Source organism: Tenrec ecaudatus, chromosome 2, assembly GCF_050624435.1.
Source record: "Tenrec ecaudatus isolate mTenEca1 chromosome 2, mTenEca1.hap1, whole genome shotgun sequence".
Classification (NCBI taxonomy): domain Eukaryota; kingdom Metazoa; phylum Chordata; class Mammalia; order Afrosoricida; family Tenrecidae; genus Tenrec; species Tenrec ecaudatus.
Window position 1 is genome coordinate 220,769,967 of NC_134531.1, and position 11,504 is coordinate 220,781,470.

General features: G+C 54.7%; 1 protein-coding gene across 1 annotated transcript; it reads right to left on the bottom strand.

Moving 5' to 3' along the window:
• Positions 1-499: 499 nt before the first annotated feature.
• On the bottom strand, positions 500-6,271 carry CLIC6 (chloride intracellular channel 6). The gene is made up of 5 exons (XM_075543371.1): positions 6,201-6,271; positions 5,395-5,520; positions 4,303-4,409; positions 3,868-4,049; positions 500-661 (listed from the first exon to the last, which is right to left on the bottom strand). Exons 1-5 carry the CDS (start codon positions 6,254-6,256, stop codon positions 500-502), a joined length of 633 nt encoding a protein of 210 aa, XP_075399486.1. The 5' UTR covers positions 6,257-6,271.
• Positions 6,272-11,504: the final 5,233 nt, after the last annotated feature.

The window sequence follows — 11,504 nt, forward strand, 5'->3', positions numbered from 1 at the left end:
CCACCCAGGAAGGCCACATGGTGTGGGTGCACATGTGAGAGAGACGGAAAGTTTGAGAAGCGCCCTTGGATGCGTTCTCAGTCCTTCTCGAAGGGGGTGGCATGCTGGTTGCTTGCGTCCTTTCACTCTGCTCCCCACCTGGTCCTACCGCACTGCAATACGCACGCATGGACGTAGAGGAGGAGGTCAGCGGGGGCACGAAGGAAAGGCATGAATGTGGAAACCCACGATCTAATTTGCTTTGAAACTTAAACTGCAAAACACATGTCCTAAACATCACAGATTAAAATGTCACGGATGTCCAAGACAGAAGCTAACATCACCGAGACAAATGGGCCGCACGGCAGTCTCGGGGATGCTCAGATACAGGCATAAGGCATCGCAAGACTGTGTGCCATTCGGGGTTGAGCGGGTTCACGCCACGAGCATCATTTCCCACTGAGTGGGCAGTGGAGGCAAATACACTCAAGTGAGAAAGAAAACAGAAAGGAACACAGCTTCATTTCATTCGCTTTGCAACATCCAAGTACGCGTGGACAATCTCCTGGTCGGCCGGACAGGTGTTTGTGAACTCGTCCCTAGCGTAAGCATTGTTCAAGTATCTCCAGAGGCCGGTCATTTCGGGCGGGAATTCAAAATCTCTGTATCTCTTGGCCACGACCTGAAAATGAAGAGGAAGTCATCAGGAAAAGGGAAAACCCACTAACGTAGCAGCCAATTCAGACAGCCAATTCAGACAGCCCATTCTTTGGAGGCAATCTACTTCCTTTCTCAAGACCTCATGTCATCTCACAGCCCTCCGGGCCACCCCCCCCCCCCCAGGTCAGCCTTGAACACCGTGGCATCTGGGCCCAGAAAGGCGATCAACATACCGGGTTCCACACCAGCCTGTCCTACCACGGCATCACAGACGGGCTTTGTGATCCGTCAGTCTGGAGCAGCTCTGGGGTCTGGCTGTGCTCACTGTGTGGTCGCGGCTTCTTTGTGTGTTCAGTCGCTGTGTGATGTGGTGCACTGAGACCCAATACAGAACTTCGGGTGTGACTGTGCTAGCAGGCATCACCATAAAGTACCATTCCCCCTTCCTTGCTGAGCCAGCCTGGGATGCACGAAGGTTCGACTTAGTTTTAAAAAGTGCTCAGATCTAATCTCACGAAATTCCTGTTTCATATCAAACAGCAAAAGTTTCCATTGAGGTAACGGCAACTCGTGGTATACCTCCATCTGTGTGTCAGAGTAGAGGGGCTCCTCGGGGTCTCCACGGCTTTGATCTTATCCAGGCAGATCGCCAAGCCTCTCTTCTGAGCTGTCCATCAGAGGCTGAATTATGACGCTGGCAAGGAACACTGGAAGCATTCTCTTGAGTTGCCAGAGAACACCTTAAAATTTCATACCTTATCATTGGTTTCCCGTTTGACCCATTTTAAATTTGCTCTAGGTTTTATTGGTTTCTGCTTTCCTTGGGATTGAAGTTTATCTTTGTGCTTTTGTTACTGCGTGTGTGTGTGTGTGTGTGTGTGTGTGTGATATTCTTTATGTGAAATCCAGGATAGATAAATCTATAGCGATGGTAACTAGGAACCCAAGAGCAAAGGCCTGCGCGGCTTGTCCCAAGCTGAAAGAACCAAGGAGAAAACGCAAGCCTCGAGCGGCAACCTTGGTGCATTCCCCGGGCCAAGTCTGGAAGGGCTTAGGACGTGTCACAAATACTGACTGCACCCAAAGTCCTGGGCTGGCGTCTGTTTCCCATGAGTAAGGAGCAACAACTTTGTAGAAAGAAGTCCAACCTGAACTGAAGGCCCGAAGGCAGGAGCCAAATCAGGGCCCCAGGTGCTAGATGCATGAGAGGTCTCACACGTAGCTGCCACACTGGACTTGCTCGCTAACCTAGGTCAAGAGATTTCCCAGTGAGCTGTCTGTAAGAGTTCCATTACACAGAAGGGCACCAACAGCTTGTGGAAATTTTTCGATAACATCGCATGCAAGTAAAATTTTTCTGAAGTCAATTAAAAAAAAAAGTTTGTAGCAGCACATCAAAGGACAGGCAGCTGCCAGGAGAGGGACATTTTTGTTGATGTCAGGTGACTCTTGGCTGAAAGCAGAGCCAACCAGAAAGATGGTGGCACTGGGTGATGTGGACACCGACACATTAGGGTAACATGACGCAGCCTGGGGTTACAGAACACTGTGCTCAGGGACAACCTGTATGTGGACCAAGAGGTAGTCACGGGGGGTCCTGCATGGGTTGAAACCACCGTACCTAGTCCGGCTGTATGCTGAGGGCGGAGTCTGAGAAAGGGGACTACCTGAGGACCGCACCGGCAGGCTTGTAGGGAGACTCATTATGCTGATGGCATCTCCTTCCTGGCTTTCAGCCAGGAGGACCTAAAGCATGTATTGAAGACGATCAAAGACTACAACCTTTGGAACATACTTCACCTCAACAGAAAGAAAACAAAAATTTTCATAACTGGACCAATAGGTACCATCAATGATAAGCAGAGAAAAGATCATCTTCCTGACACCCACAAGCATTGCTCATGGAAGCAACAACCAAGAGAATCAAGGATGAGCAAATCTATGACAAATCTATTCCATCGGGCCAATCTCACTCAAGACTTGTTGACAGTATTAAAGAGCTAACATGTCACTTGAGGACTGAGGCGTGCCTGACCCAATCCTTGCTAGCTGAGATCCACTCCTCCGCATGAAAGCCGGGCACAGAACAAGGACGAGCAGAGAAGCAGGGCCGCATCTGAGTGCCGCGGATGACAAGCAATGTAGACTATAACACGGACTGTCGGGAGAACAAACCTCTTTCTTGGGGGGAAAAAGTACAGCCAGAATGTTCCTGAGAAGCTAGGGTGATGAGACTTAGTCTTGTGTATTTTTCACACATCATCGGGTGGAACCAGCTCTCCTGTGGAAAGACATCTCGCTTGGTAAAAAGAGGGTCCTCACGGAGAGGGCCTGACGCTATGGTTTTCGCAGGGTGTTCCAACAAAGGCTGACGGTGAGGCTGACGGGGGACTGAGCCTGTTGTACACAGGGATGCCACAAGTCAGGTCTGCCTTGATGCACCCCACAGCTATAAAGGGTACTGCTCAGATGGGGGGGGGGGACATCATGGATCGATGGCAATCAGAAATGTGACAAGAGAGATTAAATCACAATGAAACTCCAGAAACGTCCCATTGGAAAGTGTCCCTCAGGGTTCACGGGGTGACATGTTTGCAGAGTGTCTTAGATGCAAGGACCTTGGCAAAGGAATCACAGAGAACAGCCGTTGGCAGATCCGGACACCCAGCATCATGGCAACACTGTCACAGCAGCAGGACAAGCTGGGGACCGGGTGTCACGGAGGATATCTTTAAGCCCAAGGTCTGGAAAGACAGGGCACCAAGTCTGGCCGGGCACGGCTCACCGCTGTGAAGATTTAAGCTGGAGCAGATGGGACACAGCTCGGTCATCTCCACAAAAGGGCTTCTGTGGACTCTGAAGGTGCCCACCGTGGGCTATGCCACCTGGTGAAGCCCCCAGAATCCACACACTAAATGCCCTACAAGACCAAAGCAGTCCCTGGAGCTGCTTTTGCCTGGCTTTGCCCAGGTCTTGGGGGTGAAGCAGGGAGGCTGAGAGCAAGCTCTCAGGCCAACTTCATGGGGGCTTCTGGAGCAGTCCTCTGGGAGCCCTTCCTTCTGCGTAGCTGCGACAGGGGGCTGTGGTTTGGCTGCCACGCCGAGAAAGGACTGAGCCGGTTTCTCCCTCGAGTGTCCACGTCTCAAGGTCTGGCTGAGACCCAAGGGAAAACACACTCGCACAAAGCCCCATTCACGCGCTCAGCCCAGGCGAGGCGGGGAGGCCAACCTTAATAATGTGCAGCTTGGGTAAGAGATTGCAGTCTGCTAAGGTGAGCTCATCCCCGTCCAGGAACGGCCGCACCGAGATGGTGACATCCTCGGGGCTGTCGGCATCGATCTCGTCAGGCAGAGGGCTGCTCAGGTAGCTGTCCAGCCGCTTCAGGGCCCGGAGCAGGTTCTTTTCATAAACTGAAACAGAAAAGCCATGGCTTAACACTCCAACCTTACAGTCAGGAGCCCCACCACCAAGTGAGTGTGTTCATGAACAGCCGCACCCGTGGGATTCTGCCCGTGTGGCCTCTTAGCACACCCAGGGATCCAGACTCCCCTCCAACCCCCGGAGAAAAGAGTCGGAATTTCTGCAGCATTCCAAGAAGCCCACTAGGGGCCAACTGGCAATCCCTTCTGAGAAGAGATTACGGGGTGGAAGGGAGGTACTCACTGTCACTGGAGTCCTTCTTGGTGTTTTTGATAAACGCAGAGAATTTGGCAAACACGTCATTTCCTGCCGAGTTAGACTCTGGGTGCTGGGTGCTCAGCTTAGGATACCTGGAAAAGTCCAAATGGGAACTGTCACAGAGAAGCCGTGAGGGGTACAGCACAGCACGGAGATCCTGGGGTTCAATCCCCAGCCAGTGCACCTCACTGTCAGTGGAGGCTCGCGTGTTGCTGTGGTGATGCTGAAGAGGTTTAAGCAGAGCTTTCAGGCTACATCAGAGTAGGCAGAAAGGCCTGGCGATCCACTTCTGAGAGCCAGCCAAGGACAACACTGTGCAATCTTATTAGGCATGAGGTCACCATGAGTTGCGGGGGGTGGAGGGGCAATCTGACCGAAGGGACAACAGTTTGGATGTAGAAATGGCCCCCTGAATGCTTTTCCAAGTTTATGTTGACCTTCTAGTTTCAGAAAAAACTGTCTAAAGGGCACAGCGCACTGCATCAAGGGCCGCTTGACGACAGGGGCCCCTGGTAACGTGAAGGAGGTGCGCTGGTCGCCTTCCAGGTCCCCCCCCCCACACCAGACCCCACCATGCTGCTGTACCCCACACACAGTCACTTAGTGCTTGGCTTTCTGCCGAAGACCACACTAACACCTGCGGCCTGTGACAGGTTCTGACTCACAGCAGCTGGGGGCGAACTCTGCTCCACGGGCTTCTCAGGAGCTGCTGTCTCAGAATTAGATACCAGCCTTTCTGCTGAGGTGCCCGGGAGTGGACTCAAACCTCCGACCTTGGGGCGTCACTAGAGTGTGCTAACCATTTGCTGCGCTCAGGGGCTCCGGCATGCCTCAGAAACGGCTGGTTCACAGAGCACCGGCCCGGCTCCTGCCCACTTCCTGGCCCCAGACTTGTCAACCTGGAGGTGCAGAGAGGCGAAATCCAGGCTCCTCTTACGCGGTGCGCTTTCTGCGGTTCCTCACTGCCGTGGACGAGGAAGCCGTGCGTGGCCCAGGAAACGGAGCACACGCAGCCAGACGCGCCACCCTGGTCTTTTAAGGGCAGCAAGTTGTGAGCGGTGGTTTTAGGAGGCCTACCTCGGGGGCGCTAACTTCTCCTCCAAGAACTCCTCGATCTTATTCACATCCGTCTTGACCTCGCCGTCGAAAGTCATGAAAGGGGGGTTGGTCCCCGGGGCCAGGTTCTGCAGGTCCGCCGGCTTCCTGGGTGGGCATGAGGGGAGTTACTGTGGACACTGAGCCATGGCCTCCCCAACTTGAGAGAAACGGCCCCAAGGCTTTCAGAGTTGGTGGGTTTACACAATGTTTGACTGGCAGTGGAAGGAAAGGCATCCGGCAAGCCTACAGGCTGGGTTCTCTGCTGGGTGGGACATCAAGGGGGGCAGAGGGGTGCTGTCAGGGTTCCCAGTTGGGAGAGCAGGGACACCAGCCTGCCATGAAACCCCAAGCCACACTGCAATGATGCTTTGGTCCCCCACGGGGCTTCCATTCAGGCTCAGGGCCAAGAAGGGGCATCTGCCCAGGGGCCCCAGGGGTGTGTGGGAGTGTGTTCACACGCATGAATGTGCATCTGTGTGTGGATGTGGGGGCTGCAGGGGGGGGGCAACCATCAGGACGTGTAGTATGTACACATGTGCATGTGGGGTATCCATGATTGTGTGTGGCATGTGTGTGCTTGTGAGTAAAGGCAGTATTGTGCATGTGTGCATATGGAATGTAACAAGTGTGTGATGTGTGCACACTGGTGTGTGTGTATTTGAATGTGCTTAACACACAAGCATGCGTGGCTAGGGTGTGTGTGTGTGTGTGTGTGTGTGTGTGTGTGTGTGTGTGTCGGGAATTAGGTACACAGCCCATTCCGTACCATGGAGACCTCGTCTTACCTTTTCAAATCCACCGTGGTGACATTAAATATAACTCCCTTGAGCCAGAGAATCATAAAGAGGCGCTGAGAAAACGGGCAGTTCCCGATGCTCTCGCCGTCGGAACCAGCCTGCGAGTTAACAAACGTTTCCAGCTGAGCCCGCAGCTCGAAGCCAAAGGCCAGTCTGCACTAATCATTACGCTGCAAGTGGACATTGGAGGGCAGCTTCCTCAGCCTCTTGGGGGGACACAGATGTTCCCTGCTCCGCTTCTAGCCCATGGCCCAGAGGTGGGAACCCATGTGCAGCCCCGGGGGAGGGGCATCTGCTGTGTGGGGGCTGCAGCCCCGGGGGAGGCCTCCTGGGGAGGAGCTGCTGTCTCCATAAGGCCCCTCTCCGACAACGCCTGGGGGTGTTGAGGGAAATGGTGGGTGAGGTGTGTGTGCATGTGTGTGTCTCTTTCACACACACACACCCCACTGAGCCTTTTCTTGCTTCTTCCTCACCACCTCACCACTTCCTGGTGCTCAGCTAGGCCTTTAAGTAGCAAGAAGGGACTCATTTTTCTTACCAAAGGCCCACAAAGAAAGGAGAAGAAATGCCTCTCTCTCTCTCTCTCTCTCTCTCTCTCTCTCTCTCCTGTCCCGAAGCACCAGCTTCTCTTTCCGAGATGGTCTTGTTTAGAACAGACCAGCAAGCCCCCATGTCTGCTGGTCACTAACGGGCGCCCCGCCCCCTGCAGGGTGAGGAGGATGGAGGAGAGCAGTTCTATGAGCTCTGGACCCGACTGTACACTTGAACTTCTCTCCGCTGCTGCTGTGACGAGGCGCTGAAGTCTTGGCTCTCTGGGAATGTGCCCTTGCCTGGAAACCGCGTCTTTGAGGATGCTATCAGTGAACGGAGGTCATGCTGGAATAGTGGGGAACCAAACCCAGGATCAGCCATGTCCTCACACAAGAGAAAAAACACAGAGGCAGGAAGACACGGAGGAAGATGGCCCCGTGCGGATGGAGACTGATTGAAGGGATGCAGCTAAATGCCAGGCCTCCCCAGAAGCCCCCTCAGATCCCTCCAAGTAACCCATAGCCCCCAGGCTGCTCTCAGACCCCCAGCCTCCAGGAGGGTGAGGTCACCCGCTCCCTTGGTGCTGCCTGCTATGACCACGATGCCCATGGTGCCGCAGCCCCCAGCAAGCAGGGCGGTGGAAGCAGAGCGGACAACGGGCGTTCCAAACCCTTCTCTCTCGTCCTGAAGCTCCCCAGCTGTGGCTCGCTGGTGCTAGCAAAATGCTACCAACCGCCAAGGAGGTGGCCCCGCCCACCACGCTCATGCACTGGGCACCCGAAGTCCATTTCCACTGCCAAGGAACCCGCTCCTGTGTCGCCTGAACAGAAGCCCATGCAGTCAAGAGGACGCTGCTGCCTTGGGAACTGAAGAATGGGTGGGGGGGAGGATGGCTCAGAGAACAGGGGACCAGCCTCTCTGCCCTTCTCGTTCTTCTGCATCACCCACAGAGGCTGTGACCAACCCAGATAGTCTCACAAATGTGCAGGGTGGAAAACAGACAGTCCGACTCCAAAGAGACTTGCCATGGCGAGAGGAAATCCCAGTGGCCAATAAGCACGTGAAAAAGTTTCTCCCCATCGTTAGTCAGCAGGATGATTCCAATTACAATCACGGGGAGATGTCACTGCATTGCGACTCAAAACAAACCAACAACAACAAAACCCAAACTCACTGCCACAGACCCTACGCTGACTCATCTCGACCCTACGGGACAAGGTAGAACTGCCCCTGTGAGTTCCCGAGACTGGAACTGTGTACAGGAGTAGAAAGTCCCATTTTTTCCCAGAGCGGCAGCTGGTAGTTTCAAACCACTGACCTTGTGGTGATAGCAGCCCAACGTGTAACCACTTCGCCACCAGCATACCTACTACAATGGCTGAATTCAAAGGCCTGACAACACCAAGTGTGGGCAAGAAGACAGAGGAGGTGAAATTCTCCTGGGTAACTGGCAAAAGTGTCCATTAGCACAGCTACTTTGAAAACTAATTCTTTACTGAAGCTAAATACATGCTGATCCCATGCCTCCGAAACGCTGTACCAACAGACATGAGCACTTACAGGCACCAAAAGGGACTTCTACAAGTGTTCCCAGCAGCCTTAGTGCAAGAGCCCACCCCTAGAGACCACCTAAACAGCCATCGAGACTAATAAGATAAACAAGTTAAGCCCCGGCGGTACTGTTGGGTTATGCTTTGGATTGCTAACCACAAGGTGGGCAGTTCAAATCCACCACCCGCTCCATGGTGAGAAAGATGAGACCATCTAGCTGCTCTTGTACAGATAGACAACCGTGGGAACCCTGCACAGGGTCATTAGGCATCAGATTCAACTCACTGGCAGTGGGTTTGGTTTATATATTCATAAGGTAGGATTGATACCACACCACAATGGCAAACAACTCACAGCTACGCCTTCTCCTGCAAGCCTAGGCCATGCTGAAAGGCGGAGCCCCGGGGCGCACGGAGCAAGTGCTCGGCTGCCAACCAAAAGATCCGTGGTCTGACGTCCTCAGCGGCCCAGCAGATCAGCTCCGGTAAAGGCCACAGCTTAGAACCTTGAAAGCGTCCGGGGTAATTCCACTCTGCCGCATGGGAGGCACTATGAGTCAGAAATCAGCATCGGTGCCGAAAGAACCCAGACCCAGAGTCTGGTTTAATCCACTGCACATGAACGTACATCACATGTAAGCCAACTTCTTAGGGTGATGGGAGTCAGTGAGCACAGAGGCTGCCCGGGCAGAAAGGAGGTGGCCGGAGCGGGCAGTGTAGATGTTCCAGAGTGGAAGGGACCCAGGGGCGCTTGATGGACAGACCCTGAAGGTGTGAGCACTTTACGGTGCTCAATACAAAAGAGAGTTAACAATGTGTTTGAGTCCACCTCCGTGGTTCCCAGCAGGGGTCCAGGAATCTGAATTGAACCAGGTTCCCCACAGAGAGCTGATGCCAGGGGTCAGGCACCCCGCCTCGAGCAGCAGGACCTTAGACCTTGGGCAAAGGGCAAGCCTGGCTCACAGTCATCATTGGGTCGTCACACGGACTGGGTGGGCCCCAAGTTGAATGATGGGCCACGGAGAGGGTTTGCAGGATGCTGCAATTGATGAACACAGCTCCATGAAAGTGGAGACGGTGGACAGACAGACCTAGATAAGGGACCTCACAGCCCCCCGAGGCTCTGAACCCCAGGCGTGGCTGTTCAAGAACAGGATTCTCACCAGTCCAACGTGTCTCAATTACCCCATCTGCAACTAGCGGCGGTGGCGTGCGAAGTACAGAATCGGGCAGCATCTGTTTTACCTGTGCATGGGATCGCTATGCATCCAGGCCAACGGGAGGGCAGCTAGAGGGCAGCTCTGCGCCCACACTTCCCACCACCCCTACCCCCTGGCCCCTCCAACTCCCCCTTCCTCACTCTGGCATTAATTTGCCAGGGGAAGGGTTCTGTGATACCCCCTGGCAGGAGCCTGCAGTTATCAGGTAGTGGAGTGGGGAAGATGCAAAGAACATGGTCCATACATCCACATCCAAGAACATGGTCCATACATCCATACAGATGGCCCTGACACAGCTCCCTCCTCCCCACATAGGCCAGTTCCCACCTTAGGGTTCCATCCCCTTCTGGCCCCATAAGCTGATCCACGGACATCCTTTGCCGGTCTGTGCAATTCACACCCAAGCCGCGTCCTTGCCAGTGCCAATGCCGCCCTCCCCACTCTCTTGTCGGGAGCGAGGAAAGAGCAGAGCTGATGACGGGGAGAAGGGCTGGGAACCCTGAAGTCTGGGTCTTTCTCAACCTCTGCAGGTTTGGGCAAAAGTCAGGCCCCAAAAAGGGGGAGATGAAAGCACAGGGACACAAAGCCACATACCCCGGCTGGTCCCGACTTGCCCCGTGGCCGTGCAAGGCCCCGTGTTCATAGCAGTTGCACTAAGCACAGTAAAGTCTAGAGTCGGCTCACCGGGCTGTGACGATGGTTTGTCTCCTGCTTCCACTTGTGCTCGACCCTCTAACCTTTGGGGTCTGATACACTGCAGTCTGAAGGGGCCAGGTCCCCACCCTCCCCCCCGCCCCCCAGCCCCAGTCCTGACGAGGCTCCACCTGGACAAAGAGCTCTCCATCTAGGGTCATCCCCCCTCGGGGCCTGAGCAGCTACTAGTCTGCGCCAGACTCTAGGCCTGACTCTGTGTCTGGGACAGTCTCAGCTCCGGTGTCAGCGTGGCATCTCCCTGACAGCCTCCTTCTAACCATTGCCTGACGCCTACCGGACAATTCAAGGCGGAGAGGAGCATGAAAAAACAGGGCCACCCCCCAAATGATAAAAGTTGGCCTTTGTCGTCAGACGCTGAGAAAGGCTTCAACCTCTTCTCAGGCTCCCTTCCCCGGGCCGCAGCCGGGCGGAGCATCTGTGCCGAGGAGCGGGCTCCTACAGTGGCCCGGCCAAAGGCCCACAGCTCGGAAAGCAGTCTGGAAGGCTCTATCGTGCACCCTCCACTGTGTGGCCTGATCACTGAAGTGGCCCCGTCGGCTTCCACTTGGCAATTGGACCACTGGCCTGCCTCTCAGAAGAATGAGCCATGCTGGCTACCCACCCCATCCCCAATCACCCATAAAGCAGGGTTTGCATACCCAGGGTTGCCTCATCTCAAATTGCCCCACTAAATGCTGCTGCCTCCAAGGACGGTTGCAAATGACGGGGGGATCACCATGACGAGGCGCCTTCTGCCCGTTTTATGACTTTCCTGTGCTTGGGTGCGAGGACGTGCCAGCTGGAGCGAGGGCTCGGGAATAGCGTCTCGGCAGCCTGCAATTGGGCAATGACGGAGCCGCCGCCTCAGTGAGATTCATGAGCCAGCCGAGATGAAGGGATAAACGCTCATCTATTAGGGGGCATACTGACACCGCCGCTGTAATTGGGACGTCGGACCGTATAAAGTGTTATTCCCCCATTGCCGGCCATTATCTCGAGCTAATTAGATGCTGCGCTACAGTTTAATTTCTCAGCCCAGTTCTCAGCCGCGGGAGGAGTGGGGAGGAGGGGAGCACTTCCTATGCAGATTCACTGCCACGGAGTCGACGCCCACTCACAGAGACCCTCTGGGACAGGGCACCGTCCCTGTGTGTCTCTGAGACCGGAGCCATGCACGCCTGAGACAAAGCCCAGTGTGCGGTTCCAGGGACTCGAGTGTCTTGCTTCCCAGGAAGATGTAGGTGCTGCAGTGGCCTGGGCTAGACACTTGCCTTTCAGATTCCACTCTTGGAGCCGTG